This window comes from Bos taurus, chromosome 14 (assembly GCF_002263795.3).
Source record: "Bos taurus isolate L1 Dominette 01449 registration number 42190680 breed Hereford chromosome 14, ARS-UCD2.0, whole genome shotgun sequence".
Classification (NCBI taxonomy): Eukaryota; Metazoa; Chordata; class Mammalia; order Artiodactyla; family Bovidae; genus Bos; species Bos taurus.
Window position 1 is genome coordinate 72,420,223 of NC_037341.1, and position 23,013 is coordinate 72,443,235.

A 23,013-nucleotide genomic window follows, 5' to 3' on the forward strand; every position below is an offset into this window, starting at 1 on the left:
CATGAGACCATGTTCCTTACTTTTTAATTATATTAGCTTATAAAACTAATAGTGCTAATCTTTATAAATATATGCAACTACTTAACCATCCCTGAAGTCTGCGGAGTTTAGTGTGTGTTACAGTAAAGTCTTGATGTATGAGTAACAAATTATGGTGTTACATCAGGCTGTTATTTTGAGAATATAAAAATCGTCATACTCAGACACAGAGGACAGGCTTGTGAACACGAGGAAAGAGAAGGCGTGACGAATGGAGAGAGTAGCATTGGAACATACATGTTACCATATGTACAATTAGATGGCCAGTGGAGATTTGCTGTATGACACAGGGGGCTCAAATCCAGGGCTCTGTGACAACCTGGAAGGGTGGGATGGGGTTGGGTGGGGAGGGAGGTTCAAGAGGGAGAGGACATATGTATACCTATGGCTGATTCACGTTAGTATATGTCAGAAACCAACACAATATTATAAAGCAATTGTCCTCCAGGTAAAAAATACATGCATTTAAATTTAAGAATTGTCATAATTGTATACTTGGTCTGATATGATTTATAAATGTTTATTATATGTAGAGACATATACCTGCTTGAATGTTTTAGTAAAATAGCTTTACAGGCAGCATTAGTTTATACATAAGCTTAGAGTTTCAGTTAGGAACTGGGTAAGACTCAACATTAGTGTCAAATGAAACTGTTTTAATGAGTTTGAACTGTTTTCCCCTAGTACATCCCTCTGGTATTATGGCTATAAATAAACATTGTGTAGTGATAAATCTTTTAAGTATCCAAAATAGAGAAATTAATAAATGGAAAATTTTAAGTTTTTTTTTTCTTTTTAAAGATTTGGCTCTATACAACAAAGAGTTCAAAAACAACAACAACAACAATAACAAAAATTAGACCTATATTTTTTCACCAGGTACTTGGGCTCAAACATGTTTCTAATGTACGTATTATTTTTCTGTTGTTGTTAAATGAGATGATGCTTAGCACTGTTCCACAATTGGCTGTTATCCCATTAGCCTAAAGCATCCTGTTGCTCATTATTATTACTCCAGGTGTTGGAGCTCACATCACTATTGATATAATCTGCTGAGTTTTTGAAACTTTTAAGACCTCTGAAGTTGTTGGCCCTTATATAGGCAAGTGTAGTAAGATGCCTCCATCACAAAACCGCGCACTTATCTCGTTATCACTCTCCAGTTGTCTTCTACGATGCTTCATTTCAGTGGCGGTGCTTTTCCCCTAAAACACAAGCAACAAATAAATCAACAAAAATTACATATCTGCAAACATTTCAACTTGAAATTGTCACAACAGAGAAATAACTAAATATTACTCTTTTCCAGTGTCTCTTCTATTATGCAGATTATTAAAACTTATTTGCAGTTTTACTTTTTTACCAATAGATGGCATTGACAATTTTAGCTTTAAAAATGTATTTCAGAGTATAGTCTAACTGGAGAGGAATGGTGTATTTAGTCTGAGAAAGCTGTCATATATGTGTCTACTTCCATCAGCTATAAATTAAATCATATTTCATGGTTGGCTGAAAAAAGTCATGTGACTCATTATCTTTATTTCACTGAATAAGCTAAAAGGGGATTTCTAACCACTCATATTTCACAAAAACTGGAATGCAGTATCTCTTAACTTTTGTTGTTCAGTCGCTCAGCTGTGTCCACCTGTTAGTGACCCCGTGGACTGCAGCCCACCAGGCTTCCCTGTCCTTTATCATCTCTTGGAGTTTCCATAGACTCATATGCATTGAGTCAGTGATGCCATAACTTTAAAAAAAATTTTTTAATTCGTACCATAATTCCCTCAGAAAAAGAGCCTTGGTGTCTAGAAGCCTGCTGCTGCTGCTGCTAAGTCGCTTCAGTCGTGTCCGACTCTGTGTGACCCCATAGACGGCAGCCCAGCAGTCTCCCCCGTCCATGGGATTCTCCAGGCAAGAGTACTGGAGTGGGGTCTAACCCGTGCCAAACTTAATTTACTCTTTAGAGTGACAGAGTAAGAAACAGCAACCAAAACAAAGTTTCAATTATTTAAAAAGGGAGACGTTGCCATAGCTCAGCGACTTTCCTTTATAGTAGAAGATGCACGTTTTACACATCCAGAATTTGTCAGAAGAGCCACACGTTTCTGGGTATCTCTGATCATAACTGTCCCTTTAACAAGATACAGTTTCTATTTTGATAAGCATCCTGGCTAATTTCTTATATTCATTATTGTTCTCATTTGGTATTTTCTTACTGCCTTTTCATGTAGCATCTCCGCTAATGCTGAAGAGCATTAATATTTGTGCTGTGGACTGCAAATTAGGATTTTTAGTTTCTTGGCTTGGATTTATGATATCCGTCCAAAATGATATCTAATATATTGATTTTTCTTTATTTTTAAATTTTTGGCAGGTTGAGTGAGTGTATTTTGCTTTTATGTTATGGCCTAATTTTAACATAAAAGTGAAAGTGAAAGTCACTCAGTCGTGTCCTACTCTTTGCGACCCTATGGACTATACAGTCCATGGAATTCTCCAGGCCAGAATATTGGAGTGGGTAGCCATTCCCTTCTCCAGGGCATCTTCCCAGCCCAGGGATTGAACCCAGGTCTCCTGTATTGCAGGCAGATTCTTTATCAGCTGAGCCATGAGGGAAGCCCAATTTTAGCATGAAAATGTATTTAATAGGATTATGTTGATTTTTACTATGCTCAAATGTGGACTAGTTTAACCATGCTTGTTTTAGAAAAACATATCCCTATCCATGTAAAACAAATTATGCTGTCTTCATTTTTAATGCAGGAAAGCCACACTTTGAACTTAACGTCTACTTGTGGTTTCCTGTATTTATTAAGATTCAGGATATATTTATATTTTCACTTAGGGAATATTATGTGGATAACTGGCTCAGGGCTTAGTGTCATTTTACTCTCCATATCCTCATGTGTAAAAGAAGTGGTTCTGACCAGATGACCTCTAAAATTTCTTCTAGTTCTCACATTTTATCATTCTATGAAGGACCTATTAAGTAATTCTGTATCTGAGTATGATTCATGTCTGCGTTCAAAAATCGAATATGTTTTCACATTGCTTAGTTTGCCCACATAGTCTTTGCTAAGTGCCTCTGCACATATGGATTATGTTCTTAATGTTTTCGGGTGATTCAGCCTTCTTTATATTTGTAGGGTTGCATGGCACACGTCAAGAAGAAATGATTGATCACAGACTAACAGACAGAGAATGGGCAGAGGAATGGAAACATCTTGACCATGTAAGACGTCCGTAATCATTTAGGTTAAAAAATGTTTTGAAAACACCTGGAATGAAGTGACATGATAAAATAAAAGCATGGGGGTTCCTGAAGGTGTTTTCCGCCATCCTTGAAAAATAATACGCGAGAATGTTTAAGGATTTGATTTCTAAATCATGTCAATGTATGGCAAAACCACTACAATATTGTAAAGTAATTAGCCTCCAATTAAAATGAATACATTTATTAAAAAAATCAGTATCGAAACCACTTATATGAGAGAAATGTTTAGATCATTGAAAGGAATTCCTAGAGCCTTATCGAAGAATGAGCTACTGTTTTACTTGGGGAGAGTCATTTGGTTTATCCAGTAATGGGATCAGTATTTGGAAGTATGGGTTAATTTCAGCTAAAATCTCCCTGCCATGCCTCCCACATTTTATTCTCATTACTGTTGAACCTACTCATCTACTGGGTCTCTGTTTCCAGTCTAACCTTTGAAAATATTAGAGGCCTTCAGAATAAAGTCGCATTCTTCATTGTCCTGAAGTAGTTTGTTTGACTACCCACCAAAGTCTTTGAGTTGCGGTGATTGATCCGTATTTCCTTTCTCCCCCTGCCCGTCTCTCTGCCAGCTGTTAAACTGTATAATGGACATGGTAGAAAAAACGAGACGATCTCTCACAGTACTGAGGCGATGTCAGGAAGCAGACCGAGAGGAGCTGAATTACTGGATCCGGCGGTACAGCGACGCTGAGGACTTAAAAAAGGGCGGCAGCAGTAGCAGCAGCCACTCCAGGCAGCAGAGTCCTGTCAATCCAGACCCAGTGGCGTTAGGTATCTTTTCTTCAGATGGACATACTGAACAGATATATCTTATGCTATTAATACTGCCTTTATTTTTAATTTGTCTCGGCAAAAATAAAGGCGCTACAGAGAATTGTAGAACAATAAATACTTTATATCCTCAAATACGTCTTGTCTGTTAGGCAGATTGGTATAGAAAGGGTCAGTCACAAAAATTAAACTTCTTTTGTAGGTTAATGTGTTGGACTGAAGAGCAGACTTCCAAGCCGGACCAAAATTTCATGTACATCACTAAAGTGTGTGCTCCTTCCTAATACAGCTCTTTGGACCCTGTCTCCAACCTACAAAAACAAAATCTCTGGGAGTGGGCTTGGGGTCTCTAGCACTCTCTCTCTAGGGATTTGTGCTGTCCCTCAATGTTTGAGAGCACTTTATCTCAAAACCAACCCAGGAAGAGACCTAAGGGCTTTGTCAGTTGCCTACCGACACTTGAAAATTAGTGATAAAGATATGGCTCTTCCATTATCTTAATGATTGCTTAATCATGATTTTATTAATTCTAGTAACGTACAGAACTATTAATATAGCCATGCTTTAGAAGGTTAATGCTAACATGTAGCTATAGTTAGTACTGATATTTGAGAATTGTTGGGGTTATAAATAGAATGTAATTCTAAGTATTTGGAAAGAAACTATGAAGCTAAAATAATTTTTGAGTGACCTGTGGACTTTTTCCTAATTTAATAATAAGCTACTGTCATTCACATTGCTGGCCATTACTTGTATATACAGTCTGAGTCAACATAATTAAGGTGGATTTGTGTTGATCCTTATTTTCTCATCTCATTTTCTGAAGTGTTTAGTCCCACACCTGTTACCTAGCTTAGGTTAAGGTACAGTCTGCTGTAAAAACAAAACTAATTACATATGTCGCAGATTAAGCTCGTGACTTTGGCCTCATTATCAACCGTGGCTGATTATCAAAAATTTAAAACTTGAAGTATATTATCTGACTGTTGATCACATTATCTTTTTTTTTTATTAAAGTGATTCTTAGTCAATAAAATTTCCTTTGCATTTAGGTTTGTGGATTCTTGCTAATCCCTGAACGATGAATGTCTATTGCCATAAGTATTAAATACGGGAGGATTCCAAGTCATTTAATTAACCTAACAAATATTCTGCAGTATATTTTAAAAATAAAAGTGTTATTTGTTAGGTTATTTTAAGGCAAGCAATGAAAATAGGTTTAAGTTTAATCTGAATCAACATTGGTCCAAATAAATTAGAATAAGCCTCTTATTTTTTACTTCTGTATTGTGAACCAAAATTAGTAATATAAAGAGGATGTTTGTAATCATTCAATCTAGGCAAAAATTGAGAGCCTTAAACAAAACTTTGACGTATCCATTTTACCTGGCTCTGTTGAAGAAATTCATCAAGTCAGTGCTTATTTTTTGTGCCTGGCTTACTGTGTACCAGGCATCATGCTAGGTACTGCAATAAAGGAAAAAGTTTCTTAATTGCTTCCTTTGAGGAATTTTTGAGCTAGTGGAAGAGATAGGCAAGGAGACAGCTAGTGGTTGCACCAGCAGGCCACTCAATTCAGTCCCCTGCAGTGACAGGATTAATATTATCTGCCGCCCATTGTAAAGAAAAATTTCGGAAATGGAAAGTATTTCAGACCTATGTGAGTTATGTATTCAGCACACTGCACATAGGACCATTACCATATAGTCACATACAGTCAAGCATTCTAGTGATGTAGGTGTACATCATTCTCTGAGAAGGCTGGTATATATAATCAAAAGAATAAACTTGGTTTAAAAAATTTCTTCTTAAGCATACACAAATCACATTACTTTTAATGATGCTTAATGAATTCATATTTTTGGTAAAAGAGATTGCTTTGGTTTTAAGCTTTTATAGGTTGTATTTTTCAAAAATTACAAGTAGTTCATTTCTTTGTGGAGACTGTTAAAACAGTCCTGTTCTTTAGGGACACTGAACCCTAGATTGCCTTTCAAAGAAACCTATCACAGCGTCATACAACATGCAAGTTTTAGCATCCAGCAGTTATTTCACTGGTGTCTTTTGCTAATAGATTCCTGAAGTCTTTAAGTTCCATCTGTCTTGTGCGCTGGGCTGTGGCTATAAATAAGGCAGGTAGTTTGTAATCGTGGGACACGATCCTTTACATTAAGTGCTTTCTGAGGTTTTCTCTTAGGCTTTGGAGTCAAATGTATTAGTGTGTATAATTAAAGGACTGGAGATATTGGCTGATAAATTTATTTTGTGCCTCTGAAAAGTGCATGGCAGGGTGTGTGTGTGTGTGTACAAATAGAGATACGAATGTGCTTGTATCTTTACGTACGTGAAGAGCTCCATATCCTGTGTTAATTTTGTATGTGTTTCTTTTAGCCTGATTCTCTCAATTCTTAAGTTTCTGTCTGATTTCAAATGAGACCTTCAGAATAATGTTATAGAAGATACCTTTAGTTCAAAATATTGCCATAGTCATATCTCTGTCTTCATTCATTTGTAGCATTTTAATTGTATTTGGTGATTGTACAGAGAAGACTGTAACTTCTATGACTTGTGTTTGTTAAATTCATTCTGATTCTCACTTTTGAAATATATCTATAGTATTAAGTCAGTGTGAGAGATTAGTAAGATAATATAATTAATCTATTATTAATTGAATTTGGGGAGTTTCCCCCAGATACTAAGTAAAGACTATTTTAAATGAGTAGCCTCTTGAACAGTTTTATAACAAAACACACTAAGTCCACAATGTTATCTCTACTCTTTAAAGAAAAAAACAGGTAATTACCCTGTAGAACTTTTGAAATAATGTACTTCGCCTTGAAATAATATACTTTTTCTTGAAATAATGGATTTTGATTATTTACATTATTATTATAACTCACTTGATTTCCAGGGAGAATTCCAAATACCCAAGTCTTAAGAAAATTAGAAAACTATTTTTTAAGCAGTTGTCTCTATTTTCAAAGTATGATTTGTTTTGCATACATTTTTCACCAAAGAGCGAGTTAATACAATCAGAATGGATGATTTCATCACTGAAGTAGAACTGCTTTTCTAAGTAGAGATGGGTGGGTAGCTGCTTCATGGTGATTCCCGTGCTCTCCAAGTTCTTATCAAGGCTGCTGTGGTTCTCCTCTTCTTTGCCCTCATTCCCTTTTTCTTGCAGTATGCTGTTCCCTCCTGACATTTGACTTCCTTTAAACTGCTTTCTTTTTACTGCCTTTGGACTATTCTAGAATCTCTCCACAGCTTATCCTTTATCTGTCTGCCCTCTTTCTGTGATTCTCAAGTCTTCTGTATCATTAGAGAAAGTTAAAAGAATTATCCAATGATGGATTTAAGACCAGTATTGGAGACTGAAGCTTAAAACTCTGAAGTATGAATGCATTTTCCTGTGTTTTTTTGAATGTTTGAATATTGTGAAGAGAGGATATGAAGTTGAGAAAACACCATCATGTACATTTTATTAAAGGTTTATCTCTAGCCATGAAGATAAGTGCCAGAAAGATTTTTGTTTTAAAGGAAACCATTAATCAACTTGATTGTTCACAGAAAGTTTAGAAATTCTGAAGTTTGTTGAATTAATACTACCTCCTGCCTAAAGCAGATTGGAAGAGAAATTAATATTTTAAAATTTCTTTGGCTGACAAGTTTTATCACTATCATATGATTGAATTGTAGAGTTTCTCATTGCTGTCTAAAGGCTCGCGACTCTCGCTTGAAAGTTAAAGGCACAGGGTCTGAGCAGATGTCTGGATCTGAATCCCTGATTCTTCTCACTAGTTTTGTTGACCTCTGGCAAGTAATTGTGTGGCTCAATTTCTTCATCTGATAGAGATGGTAACAATACATATTTCATAGGTGTTTCTGTATTAAAGGAGTTAACAGTCATAAAACATGGGATAGTGCCTGACATATAGTAGATGTGACCTAAATAATTTCTAACATTTAGAGAGTAGCGAGTAGCAGATAAATTTAGTGTTTTTGCTTGGCATCCAAGTTTATGAAGTTGTAGTAGATTCTTAGGTATTTTTTCATCTTGAAAGTATTTCCAAGCAGTAATTCTATCTTAAATATAGTAAATCTATTGTACCTTTAGGACCCTAATTCATAACCATGGAAAAATAGCTTACTCACATCCAAAGATGTATATTTTTCAACTTCTGAACTGTCAGATTATAAAAGTCACAAGTTATTCACAGTATACCACATATAAAAGTTTAGATTTTATGTACTTGTATTGATTCCTTTTAAATTACATCATGAAATTCATTTCCAAACAGTGCATCTGCGTTCCTAATGTGAAGTGCCTACTAAATTTTAAAAAGTCTGCTGTATTTAGTATATTGGGTTAAAAAAATATGTGACTACAAGTTAAATACATCCATCTTTGGGGGAAAAAAAGAGATGATTGCCTCCTATGGCATTACATATTTTTATTGTTAAAGATGAAGATCATAATGTAGTTCTTGGCTTCTAGGTTGGGTTGGGGTTTTGAACATAACACTGAGATTTCTGAATTTATTATCCTTTAAAACAAAAAATAAGTAGCATTTCTAAAGATGAACTCATTTAAACCTTCCTTTCTTTTGATGGTTTTTGTAATAGATATTTTCATGATCACTGCTTCATTCTACCCACCACAGGATGATGGCCATAACATGGGTGCTGCCAAGCTTTGAGCATTGCTGTCCTAGGTCATAGGAGGTCACACTGATTCTCCAAAGGCTATCAGCTCATCCCTTCATGTATATTGATGGCGGCCCTCGCTTTATCTAGTATCCATCTGTCGTAAGTGTAGTGCATCTTCCATCTCTTGCCTACATCCTAGATTGCTTTTTCTGTCTTTTCACCTTCCCTCCACTCCAAGTTCGTTTCCTCATTTCATAGATGTATCTTCCGGAGGCTCCCCTCTTCCTCTTCTTGCATCCCCAAGCAATTTGCATCCCAAAGCCAGCCAAACTTAATTTAGAAGGACTTTTCTATGATTTTTCCGTCTTTCAACAGTTACATGTATACATTTCACATTTTAAACCATCCTGTACAGACTCTTCTGTTTTCACTGCTATATTTTAGAACAACTATCCGTTTTATAGCAACTGATGTTTTATAGGTGGTCAATATTTGGTGGTTAAAAATTAGCTTCTTTAGAGTCTGAACCTTAGAGTGTCTTGTACAAGTTTGTCTAGATTCACCAAAAATCTAAAATAAGAAAGTCTTCGGAGAGAAGTTGTCTCCTGTAATCCTGATCAACATCAGGATTTGTTTTGTTTTTTCAAATTTAACTTTGCATATGTGTTCTCTTCTTGCTGCTGCTTAATCAGAAGAGAAAATACTAAATTCATTAGTCATTTGGTTTCTGTAGCTACTACAGTAGTATTTATCAGTATATTAAGAGATTCTGAGGAATACCTCTACTGACATCATTTCATTCTTCCTGTCAGTACACCTGGTGCTTAGCTTGGACACAGCAACTTAGAATCGGAGGGGACATTGTAAAATATGTATATATATGTAAACAGTTGTGTATTATATAAATTACTTGCCTTTATGTTCTGCAGCTATTTTGAAAAAAAAAAAAACTTTCTTTTAGAAAATAGAAAACTTCTGCTTGATTGGAGTTGATATTTCTATCAGGATTCTAGGTCAGGAGGAGTTTGACTCCATGTGGATATGACATGTGTCATTGAGAATTATAGGGAGATGAAGCCACGAAGGTGAAATACAGCACAAATTTCTGATGTGGTAAATGGATCCTCATGATCTATACCAGCTGTTTAGCACACAGAAAGGTGGGTACACAGTTGACTCCAGTACAGCAATTATCTTTGAGCAAATTTGGGGGCTATTTGTGAGGTTTAAATAAAATTTATAAAAGAATCATCTAAAGTTTGAAGACTTCCCATCAGGGTTCAGACAGTGAATTGCTAGCAACAGAAATAACTTCTGTCCCTAGGTGACATGTAGTGAGGGAGTGAAAATTTACTGGTGCGCATCACTTAATCCAAGCCTCTTCAGTGGTTCTGTTTTGTCTAAAGTTTTGTGTCCTTTTGTTTAAGTGCTTGGAGGAAAACAACAACAACAACAACAACAAACTTTAAGGTACTCTTTTCACCTTAATTTTTTTTATAAGCAAATAAGTATACAGTCAGCCCTCCATATACACAGGTTCCATACCCATGGATTCAGCCAACCACACATCAAACATTTTTAGGGGAAAAAAAAATCCCAGAAAGTTCCAAAAGGCAAAACTTGAATTTGCCATGAGCTGGCAACTTTTAACAAAATGTTTACATTGTATTGCATTACGAATTATAAGTAATCTAGAAATTATTTAAAGTATAGAAAAGGATGTGTGTAGGTTATATGCAAATACCATTTTTTATCTAATATAGTTGATTTACAAGTTGTATTAATTTCTGCAGTACGTCAGTGATGCACACACATTCTTTTTAAAATCCTCTCGCTTATGGTTTAGCACAGATTACTGAATGCAGTTCCCTGTGCTGTAAGTAAGACCTTATGGTTTATCCATTCTGTTAGCCTCTGCTAACCCCAAGCTCCCAGTCCACTCCTCCTCCACCAGCCCTCCCCCTTGGCACCCTCGAGTCTGTTGTCTATGCCTGTGACTCTGTTTCAGTCTTGGGCATATATCCAGATAAAACTGCAATTCAAAAAGACATATGCACCTCTGTGTTCATAGCAACACTATTCACCATACCATTTAATATAAGGGACTTGAACATCCTCAGCTTTCGGTCCCGCTTCGGATACCAAAGGATGACTGTATATCCATTCTTACTGGGCATCCTGCTAAATAATGAGAATGAAGAGAGTCCCAACTAACATCTAATCAGAGTTTAGGATGTGCCATGCCAAACCCGCAATAGGAAGTACCTCCTTGAGTCCTCACAGCGGCAGTCTCAAATGTGGTGGTGTCATTGGCACTTACAGCTGTGGTGACTGAGCCATGGAGAAACTACCCTGCCCAGTGTCACAGTGTCATAGGGCAAAGCTGAGCCCCCTCATCTCTGGTCTTTAGACCTGGCTCTTCTCCTGTGCTGCATAGTGCTGGTAATTAGTATTTGGATCACTTAGCATCATCCTGTTGCCTATAATAAAAACTGGCCATTTAGAAAAATAATTTTTATAAAGTTATTACTCTCTCCTTAACCCCAATAATGAAAAAATACACCCCCCCCATTTTTTTGCTACTGTGGAAAAGGCATTTTCCCCCTCTGTTTGTCTTCAGACTTTACAAATCTATTCGTATCCAATAAATTATTCTTAAGCCAAGGTTTTTTTCTCCTAAAAATAAATGTCTAAGTAGATCTCTGTTTCACTGCTTCACGTGACTAAGTGTGAACTTGACTTCACTTTCTTTAAAATAGTGTGGAAGATAATCTTGATAAATCTAATTACCCATGTCTTGTTTCTTTGGAGTTGTATATGCGTCAGACAGATTTACCAAGGTCTTTAACAAATGAAAATTACTTAAATAAAAACATTTGGGTTTTCGTCATTTTCTGTATAGAAATGAATGTGCACATGAGAATGTGTGGGTATTTCCAGTCCATTCAATTATCAAGTAGTCATGAAATTATAATGTAAACTTTCAAAAATTGTTTATATTTGGAATAATTTTAGATTTATGAGAGTACACAAAGGTAGTACATGGAGTTTCCATATGTCCTTCAGTAAGCTATAAGATTTTGATAATTCAGAATAGTTCTGGAAATTTTATGTTCTGGGCAACTGATAATCTATGTACCCTCAAGTGATTCAAAATATGCAAATGTGTCTAAGGCATTCAAATATAAAATGATATATACTTAGCTAATTTGATTGTGTTTTCTCATTCTGTAGCTCCATAAAATATAGAAGAGTGGGCTGAATTTCTTTTGACCATCAACATACATTAGATAAAGTATTCTTTAAAAAGTCAGCTACTTAACATTTCTTATACATGTAGAGAAAACTTCAGTTATTTGAAATTTATCATGAGTTGAAAGATTGTTGAATTTATAAAAGTTAAAATGATATTTTTCTTCCTCCAAACTTCTAAATACATAGAATTTTGCTTGAAAAATCCAGAATGGAAGAAGTTTAGAGCATATTTTAGCTATGGAAGACTGTATACGCTTTATTTTTAAGCATGTATAAAAACATGAAAATAGGTTTCATGTCATTTTTATGAACTTGTTATTTGGAGGTTAGCATTCCTATATCAACTTTATTATGACCTGTTTTCTCAAACTTTTAAAATCTGTGCAGCATAAAAGCACAACATTTCACTTAAAGTGGAATTTCATCTCCACCCCCTCAGCCCCACCCTGGAAGCGTGTCCTGTACTAGTTATATTTGGTCAACTGGCTCTCTGTGAATCCATTCTAATAATTCTTTCTTGCTCCCATCCATGTCAAATCCATATAATCCAATTTTTGTGAGAATTTTTAATGCTCAGCAAGATTTTTTAAAGTAATTAAGTGTGAGAACTGGTTAGCCATGGAGTCAGGCTATGTATTGAAAAGTGGTAGAAATTATGTTACTCCACTATAATTTGACTTTCTACTCTTCAATTTGACTTTAAAAAAAGAGAAAATTGCCAAATACAATTTGCTTTCTTTCATAAAATATGTTCATAGAAATTCGCATACTTAGGAAGTGCTGGAAACAGTGTTGTAAAACATATTGTATAATGAAAAATTCGGGCTTCCCTGGGGGCTCAGATGGTAAAGAATCTGCCTGCAATGCAGAAGACCTGGGTTCGATCCCTGGGTCAGGAAGATTCCCTGGAGAAGGGAATGGCAACCCTGGAATAGCGTTTCCAGTATTCTTGCAGAGGAGCCTAGCGGGCTAGAGTCCATGGGGTCGCAAAGAGTCTGGGCAACTAACACACAGGATGGAATGTTTAGAGTTGTTTTGGTTTTGAGCATATAAGCATTTACACCAGTGATGTATTTTCCTTGAGCTCTGATGGCCGGTTTTCCTATTTTTATTTTTCGGAGTTGAAGTGTTTAAAAAACTGTGTTTCTGTAGAGAAGCCGAGGTAGTGGGCGTTGCTTGCTCTCCCTGTGTGATGACGTAACGGTGCTTACGGTGCTTTCCTCCCCTCTCCACCGGTTTTTATCCTTCTCATAGATGCACATCGGGAGTTCCTTCACAGGCCTGCTTCTGGATATGTGCCAGAGGAGATCTGGAAGAAAGCTGGTAAGAATTGTTTAAAAACATGAGTTTAGTGTTCTGGCAGCTGTGTGCAGTTGTTAATGCAGTGATGTGAAGAATGACAAGAAAGGACTTTACCGCTAACAACAACAGCAACAACAGAATAAACCCCCACACACACAAAATTAAAAATCCTGATGAATATTCTTAAACCAGGCCTGATTAGAGCACAGAATAATTTTTATTTTATAGCATCTGCTAGTGCTACTGTAATGAGGGTCTGGTGATACTTCTGTTATAAGTCTCATTTTTCAGGGGCTGTAATGATTTTAGGCTGGAAGGCTGAGGTTTCAGCTTGCATGCACTTTTTCCTTCCTGAAAATAAAGTCTGGTATTTTACTTTAGCTTTATCTTCTAATTTTTTTTTAATTGAGCTAGCTATAATTGACATCTACCTTCTGAATTCTTTTAAAATATATCACAGCAACAAGTTCACTGGTTGAGGCACTCAGAAATTTTATGGTTACCAACATTTTTTAAAATTGATCTTTTGTGCTAATTAATATTCAATGACCAAAGCTAAAATAAGTTAAATGATAAAGTTGCTAAATTTCTGTTTTCCTTTTCATGTATACTATCTAATTTTCATTAAGAGAGATTGTTCTACATTTTAAAGTAGCTTAAGTTTCTGATGACTCATTGACTTACTGGGCTTAAATCAAATTTGGCAGAATCTTGGTGGAATACCAGTAAGTTGAGCCAAAACCTTATTAAAAAAAAACTAAAAGAGATAAATTATACACCTATTTCATAACTTAAAAATGACATTGCAAACACATAATGTGGCTTTGAGTTTCTGTAACTCCAACTGTTAGTGTTTCTCTGATGGCTCAGTGGTCAAGAATCCACCTTCTAATACAGGAGATGCGGGTTTGATCCGTGGGTTGGGAAGATGTCCTGGAGCATGAAATAGCAACTGACTCCAGTATTCTTGCCTGGGAAATCCCATGGACAGAGGAACCTGGCGGGCTATATAGTCCATGGGTTGCAAAGGAGTCGAACATGACTTAGTGATTAAACAACAACTCCAACTGTTAAAATGATTTGTCTGAGCTGAGAAACTGGAAAGTGCTATTTCTGCAAGCCATCAGACAGGTGTGGGGCAGTGAACCCCCATCAAGGAGAAAAGGATGTTTTCCTATAGAAGATTTCAGTTTGGGTTTTGATTTGACCCAGCTCTGTCTGTAGTTCTGTGCAGCTTGGTGACTCTGGTCCCTTGACTCTTATTTGAGTTTTGCTTTTTTTTTTTAATTTTCTAATAACTCTTTTGTAAGAGTGATAAGGTGTTTCAAAATCTGATAGTATTCTAGGCTTAGCCACTTAGATTAAGAACCAGAGAGAAAGATCTCTAACATATCTAGTATACAAATCAGATAGACCCATTTAGCCTGAAGGTTAAGGTTTATTTGTGTTGTGTTGTGTGTGTGTGTTTGTGTGTATCTATAGCCGGTCTGTATAGTCTTACCAGATTTACCACATCACCTCTAAGAAGATTTCCTACCAGGATAACAGTTCTGGAATACTCCTAGGCTGTTAAAATGTGCTGAGTGCCACATAACCTGGAGAAAGAATTGCTATGTCTTCCTTCTGACCATTTTTCTTCTCCAATTTTGAGCTGTCAGTGCAACTTATCCCAATAAGAGGTACAAAGAATTGCCATTTTGGATAGCAGAAGGATGGATTTTTGTGTTGAGGGAAAGAGTCTCTGTATTTCCCTTATTTATGTGTATTTGAGTTAAATCTTGATAGTTCATAAAGAAATATTGACAGTGAAGTCTTGTGTAATCCAAATTCCTTCTGTGCTATTATCTGTTCAAGTCTTTGTTTGACTGCTATTAAGTGAGAGCAGATTTTTCTGAATATACTACCTTTGTTGGAAAGTCAACTTGAATAGCTATGCACAAAGGAAATCCTACCGTAAGTGGTAAGCAATTGGAAGCAGATTCAAAACAGCACAATGTACTTTGTGCTTAATCAGTTATTTTTTTTTAACTTGACATATTGTAATCTATTGAGTCCACTATTAATTTTTCTTCACTGTCTGTTTTGTGGATTTCTGAAACCAGTTCTAGGTATACTTTGCGTTTTGGGTACTCTGAAAAAAGAGAAAGAGCAATACATGTTTATGTAGTGTCCATGCATTTTCTAAGAAGGGCCTAACCTTATCAAACCAATGTTTGGAATATTTATAAAATGTGCCTATCCATCTATATTAGATCTTCAGTCTAAAACCTGACCTGGAAGTAATGTTCACTAAATGTATTTTCATCACAGTGATATCCCTAATCTGCTGCATAAAAACAGTTTGGGAACAGTTTTCTATGGATACCTGCTGAATTTTAAGGAGTATATTGAATCTTTGAAGGACAGATGACAGTTTCATCTGAAAGTCTCAAGCAACTGCTTATCATATTTATCTTTATAGGCTTCTTAAAAAGCATTTATAGTGTTCAAAGTGTCAAGGTATCCAATATGAGTAAAACACCAAAGGCGGAATGTGACATCTACGTTCAGCCTGTTAAAATTTGCAAGTTTTTTCCCCAAGATTCTAAAATTCACTAATGGCATTTTTTTTTTTAGACAAAAGTATGTCTTTGCAATGAAACTATTATACATTACCTTTGTGACAAATATAGGTAAATAAAATCAAGTTTAAAGCATTTGAACAATATCAAATGCTAATAGCAAATATCTAAAATTCAATGGAATGTAACCCATGTGTCTTTCAAAGAAAATTATAATTTCAAAATTATATGTGCATGAAAGTGTACCATATAATATTTTGCACCATTTTATTTTTAAATGATTTCAAACTTGCAGAAGAAGTTGCAGAAAATAGTATAAACAATCTCATATTCCTTTCTCCCAGTTTCCCTATTTCCCCATATTTGCTTTGATGTCTTCTCTTTGTTTGCATCTTTCCTTCACTGTTTTTCTGTTTATGCATTATATATATTTTCCCCAACCACTTCAGAGTAAATTGCAGACATGATATAAACATTTTAGTGTGTATTTCCTAATAAGAACAAGGACATTCTCTTATATAACCACAGTATGGTTACCACAATCAGGATATTAACATTAAAAGAATATAATTATTTAACCTATAGACCTTATTCAAAGTTTGCATGTTACCCTAATAATACAATGTAATAACAAGATACATATTAAATATTTGGAATCCTAACAAATATTGAAGGCCATATCACTTTTCCCCTAAAAGTAGTATTTTTAAAAGCAATAGCAAAGGTAGCAAAATACACTCTGAAGTTTAAAAGGTCTTTATAAAATTGGAGAAAGGCCACCATAAATATAGTTTTTAAATTGCAACTGTTTTCTTCAGTGTATTTTCAAACAATCAATGAGTGTTTGCTGTTGGTAATAAATATTCAAGCACCTTGTAAATGTCCTACCAATTCTCTTTGCTGATCTGTATATGCCTGTGGGATTAGAATAGGAATGCATAATTTAAATATAAATTGCCTGATTTGCATATACAATTAGTCAAGCTACAGCTTTGATCGTAAGCAAAAATTATTGTCCTGTATTACCACTTAGATAGAATTTTAATTCACCTTGAATATTCAAACCAAATTAGACCCTGACTATACAGTTAGAAGGGCAGTGCTTCCCTAGTGCCCAAGTCTTTATGATAGGATAATAAAGGTATCTTTTCACCTCTGGTGAAGAAGGTGCTGCCAGCTCTGTGCAGTGCTCTGCTTCCATCCAGATTTTAAATACATATCTTAAAGCAACCAAAAAATGCTGAACATAATTCAGTTAATATTTTCTGTCTGGATCTTTCCCTTTTAATTTAGTTTATAAAATCTAGAAGACAGTAATTACAAATGAGTGAGCTTCAGAAATAATGCTGTAAAAAATGGTGGAGGCTACAAAAGTCATGATTACTATTTAATAGTGGAGGGCTTCTCCTGATCCTCAAGTCATCAACTATGGAGGTGTGAAATAAAACTCAGAAATTTAAAGAACTATAGGAGTATTTGTATCTCAACATTTTTAATCTGCAGTATAACATTTTTATTAGGAAACTATGTTTTTAATTAAACAGAACATTCAATTAAGGTGCTTTTTAAGTGAGTGAAACAATTAAGTGCAAACACTTGAATGAAACATGTCATAATTAGTTTTAATACAGTGTTAATTGGTACGAGATTTGCCAAGTTAATAATTACTGCTTATTAAATTTTCAATTAATCATTGTCATTTTGCTTTGAATAAAGATGAAAATTAGATAAACTAATTCAGGGGGAGGATATTTTCCCTGTTAATTAAAACAGTTAATTTTTTTAAATAGAAATTACTTGTTTTAGTTGTCAATCTTATGTTGTACATTAGTCTAATCTTTGCACCCTTTCCACAGCCAAAAATAAAGAGCTAATTTGACACCTTGCAGGTTTGTAGTCAGGCCTGATTGTTTTGGCCTGCAGTATGATTCAATTATATTTGTCTAGTGCAACAGTTAGTTATGCAAAACTACTTATATTTGATTCAGTAGATACTACAACCGAAAAATTTGGAAATGAGAAAATGATTTTTTTAATCCCTATATATCCACATCATATATCCACATCACTCAGGAAATGACAAGAAAAAGAAAAGCTGGATCTTCCATTATGTTTCATCTTGGATTTTCTTTCAAAGGTCTGCATTAATTGTTATGAGACACCTTTTCATTACTGTATCTTTCACCAGCAAAACAAGTGTTTGCATTTATATATGTGTCTGTGTAAAATCTATTCCCTTCCTCTCTTTTCCTGAAAGCATTACCCATGGACTCCCTGTGTTCATATTTCATTGTGGCAAAACACCTTCTTCGTGGGTCTCAGTTATGTAGACAGATTTCTTGTGGTAATTTTTGTCTTCTGACTACTTAGTCTGATCTCAGGATCCTGTCGGGAGCACTGGTTTGGTAGTCAAGTTATTGTGAGGCTACAGAAATATAAACGGTATTCCCAGGAGCGTAAATTAAAGGAACAAGGCTTCACCCTTTGCGTTTGCTAAATTTCCAGAACGTGAGTCTTTAGACGTCTAGAAGACCCGCCCAGTAGGGGGCCGGGAGTCACGCGTGTCGTCTAGCGTTGTGTGGTGACGGGTCGGGAGCCCGGGCCGCACGCTAACAGAGCTTGTTCTCTTGTCCGGTCCCCCCTGCCCGGCCCGCAGAGGAGGCGGTCAATGAGGTGAAGCGGCAGGCCATGACCGAGCTGCAGAAGGCCGTGTCCGAGGCCGAGCGGAAGGCGCACGACATGATCACGTCGGAGCGCGCCAAGATGGAGCGCACGGTGGCCGAGGCCAAGCGGCAGGCGGCGGAAGACGCGCTCGCCGTGATCAACCAGCAGGAGGACTCCAGCGAGGTGAGGCCCGCCGGGTGCCGCTCAGGGAAAGGCTTCCGCTCCGAGGGTGGGTCTCGCCGTGGCGGGAGGGGACGAGCCGAGGTGCATGTTGGGCCAGAGACTGACTCGTGTCTGAGGGGGAAACGAGTGGTTCAGGGAGGCCTGGCACTTGAGAAATCGACTGAGAGCCGACCAACTTTTGTCTTTGTTAAAGACCTAAAAGAACACCTGCCGCAAAAAGGTTTTTAGCATATTTGGTGGGGAACAGATTCAAGTGAAAGCCTTCGAACTTCCTAGCACTAGAGATTGAGAACTCTGCTCTGTGTGTGTATGTGTGTTGGTGTGTGGGTTAGTATATATCTGTGGTTTCCTTCCAAAAGCCAGGATTTAGGACAGAGACCCTGTCTAAGCTGTGTCGCCTGAAGATATATTGCAGGCAGGGATCAAAGTTATTTCCGTAACTATTGGTTCTGAAGTCCAATGCTAAACCAACTTTTGCCTCAATTAAGAATTCCTAAGAGATCTTCTGCACGGTCTGTTCTTGCACGTTATTTGTAATAACCATTAAGATGGTCATTTCATAAGTATCACATCACTGGCAGATGTGATGTTACACGTTTTAGTGTTATTACAGTGCATTAGAACACACATACACAGGTAACCTAAATGGCTGAAAGATCGCGGAGGTAACTGAAACAGGGTCTAACAGGATGCCTTTTAAACAGAGACTGTAAAGTCAGAGCAATATGATAATGCTCTATATTAATTAATACAGCACCCCAATCCCCAACCCAAAGTAACCTTAGAGAAGGACTGCCATTAGCTTGTCACACCACGCTGAACTAGCAAAAGCATATGCTGATAAGTCAACGGTCCACTACAACACATATCTATAATTCATGAAGGAGAGTAAGAATTTAATTTGTACCAGGCTTCTCCATAGATGAAAGACCCTATGGGAATTACTCGATACCCAGAGTTTCTATTTAATGTGTAGCAGATGAATAACAAGGGGACAAAAGGAATTGATTTTCAACCTTTGAAAGTTTCTCAGGAAAAGAGGGACAAAGGGAAGTTTTCTACCCTTTACCTCCTGACTTCCATTGTTTAATTAAACTAGATATGAATTCAATTTTATCGGCATCTTATGGCTAAGATATTTAAGGGCTTTGTTTCGTGGTTTTTAAAAGAACATTTTATTACCATCTTTTGGACAGAATTTGTCCTGCTCTATTCAAGTTAGTGATACTGTGAGGCACAGTTGTTACCATCATTAAAACATTATCACTTTCATATAAACATTTTAGAGCTGTTATGCATTATAAGAATATTTTATAGGTCACTAAATTCTGAAGATAAATATCTTAGAGAAATTGAGAATTAAATCTTTATATTTGGCTAATAGTGCTATATCTCTTTAGTATCTATAATCTTTGTACCTTTATATCTAATATCCAGAAGAATATATGAACTTGACACTGGTATTTAGCATTATAAAAATCTGGTGTATCAAGCAGTAGCTATAAATAGTAGATAGGATGAAATAACCTAGATATGAGTGATCTTCGCAAGTAACTGTTTTCTTTCTTTTTGGATGTCTTGAGAAACTGATTTTTAATATAGGACTACCCTAGTCTTCAGTGACATTTCTCAAGGATTTTAAAGTAGACTATGCTAGTAGAAAAGGCTTGGAAGTCAGAGGGCCACATTTAATTTCTGGCTCCATAATTCTGTGATTTTGAAAAAAAAAAAAAAAACACTAAACCTCTAAAAGCTTTGGCTTTCTCATCTCATGTGGTGGCTACAACTCTGAGGCATAATCATTTTTAATCACATTGCAGGTGAAGAGGCTCACTTGGCTAGTCACACAGCTGGGGGTTGGCAGGATCTCCACTGGGGCTCTCAGCAGACCACCCTCCTTACTTTGTTTCAGAACAATGAAATAAGGATCGTGAAGGTATTTTGGGATACAGATAAAGAAAGGCAATTTTAATCTGGTTTCCTACTTTTATTCTTAAACCGCAAGATCACTTTCAAGACTTGTGGGTGATTGACCTCTTGAGGCATCAAGCCTCTTCTCAGCAAAAGTAATATAGACGTTTTCCAAGATGGAAGAGAGATTTTATTTGAATGAAGCCCAGACTCCTTCAGACTTGCCCATGAGTCTACACACACACACACACACACACACACACACACACCCCAAACACACACACAAAGGGTTTAATCAAGGACTTGACAATAAAAGGGGGGGGGAGTTAATCTATTAGTCATAAATTAATGCTGCTAATTCCCCTGAGGAATAATGGTGTCTGAGAACAATCAAAGTTGTATCTTCTACTCAACCTTAGCTTGAATTTGTAAGTAAATACTTTTCTTCCCTCTCAGGAACTGTTTATTTTTCATTTAAGACTGAGTACACAATTTGGAATCCAGCAATTATTTTCCTGCACCCTATTCTTTCCTCACATTAAAGAATGTACACCTTTTAGAAGAAATGACCTGATAAAAGTCGCCCCAGCAGTGATGCTTAGAAGTCACCTCAAGTCTAGAAAATTGTAGGCCCTTTTGGAACAGAGCCAGAACAGATCTGGTTTCCTTGGGTTTGGATAGAGTTCCCTTTCCTACTCCAACCTTACCACGGTTGGCCCCAGGATAGGGGACTGTGTTAGGTTAGGACTTCATGGCCCAGCTGATCTGCAGAGAAGGCAGTGTAAATCTACTCAGAAATCTTATCTATATTTTTATATTCAGAGAGATTTCTTGAGTTTTAGCCATTTGGCCTGAAATAAGATCCACATCCCCTTCATGGATCAGAGCCTTGACATGGCGAAAGGGCTTGTGTCACTCAATGAAGCTAAGAACCATGCTGTGAAGGGCCCCCCAAGATGGACGGGTCCTAATGAAGAGTTCTGACGTGGTCCACTGGAGAAAGAAACAGCAACCCACTCCAGTATTCTTGCCTAGAAAACCCCATGGAATATGTGAAAAGGCAAAAAGATATAGTACTAGAAGATGAGCCTCCCAGATCATAAGGTGTCCAATATGCTACTGGGGAAGAGCAGAGAGCAATTACTAATAGCTCCAGTAAGAGTGACACAGCTGGGCCAGGGTGGAAATGACCCTCAGCTGTGGATGTGTCTGGTGGGGAAAGTAAAGTCTGATGCTGTAAAGAACAATATTGCATAGGAACCTGGAATGTTTTGTCCATGAGTCAAGGTAAATTGGATGTGGCTAAGCAGGAGATGGCAAGACTGAACCTCAAATCTTAGGAATAGATGAACTAAAATGGACAGAAAAGGGCAAATTTAATTCTGATGACAATTATATCTACTACTGTGAGCAAGAACACCTTAAAAGAAATGGAGTAGCCCTCATAGTCAATGAAAGAGTCCAAAATGCAATACTTGGGCACAGTCCCAAAAAGGACAGAATGATCTTGGTTGCTTTCCAAGGCAAACCATTCAACATCACAGTAATCCATGCCTGTGCCCCAACCACTGATGCCAAAGAAACTAAAGTTGACTGATTCTGTGAAGACCTACAACACAGCAAAAAATGATGTCCTTTTTGTCATAGGGGATTGACATGCAAAAGTCAGAAGTCAAGAGGTAGCCTTAATAGGCAAGTGTGGCATTACTTTGCCAACAAAGTTCTGTCTAGGCAAGGCTATGGTTTTTCCAGTGGTCATGTATGGATGTGAGAGTTGGACTGTGAAGAAAGCTGAGCACCGAAGAATTGATGCTTTTGAACTGTGGTGTTGGAGAAGACTCTTGAGAGTCCCTTGGACTGCAAGGAGATTCATACAGTCCATTCTGAAGGAGATCAGCCCTGGGATTTCTTTGGAAGGAATGATGCTAAAGCTGAACCTCCAGTACTTTGTCCACCTGATACGAAGAGTTGACTCATTGGAAAAGACTCTGATGCAGGGAGGGATGGGAGGCAGGAGGAGAAGGAGACGACAGAGGATGAGATGTCTGGATGGCATCACCGACTTGATGGATGTGAGTCTGAGTGAACTCCGGGAGTTGGTGATGGACAGGGAGGCCTGGCATGTTGCAGTTCATGGGGTCACAAAGAGTCGGACAGGACTGAGCGACTGAACTGAACTGAACTTGGCCTTGGAGTGCAAAGTGAAACAGGGCAAAGGCTAACAGAGTTTTGTCAAGAGAACATGCTAGTCATAGCAAACACCCTTTTCCAACAGCACAATTTGACGCTACACATGGACCTCACCAGATGGTCAATACCAAAATCAGATTGATTATGTTCTTTGCAGCCAAAGATGGAGAAGCTCTATAGAGTTAGCAAAATTAAGACCTGGAGCTGACT

General features: G+C 36.9%; 1 protein-coding gene across 7 annotated transcripts in view; it reads left to right on the plus strand.

Annotated features, from left to right (window-relative positions):
- Window positions 1-23,013, plus strand: part of RUNX1T1 (RUNX1 partner transcriptional co-repressor 1) — a 157,463-nt gene that overhangs the window by 118,928 nt on the left and 15,522 nt on the right. For all 7 annotated transcript variants that reach the window (XM_025001690.2, XM_025001688.2, NM_001359988.1 and 4 more), the window contains 4 exons: window positions 3,186-3,271; window positions 3,886-4,087; window positions 13,247-13,315; window positions 18,512-18,702. In XM_025001690.2, coding sequence (XP_024857458.1) covers window positions 3,186-3,271; window positions 3,886-4,087; window positions 13,247-13,315; window positions 18,512-18,702 — 548 coding nt within the window. The remainder of the gene's footprint in view (window positions 1-3,185; window positions 3,272-3,885; window positions 4,088-13,246; window positions 13,316-18,511; window positions 18,703-23,013) is intronic.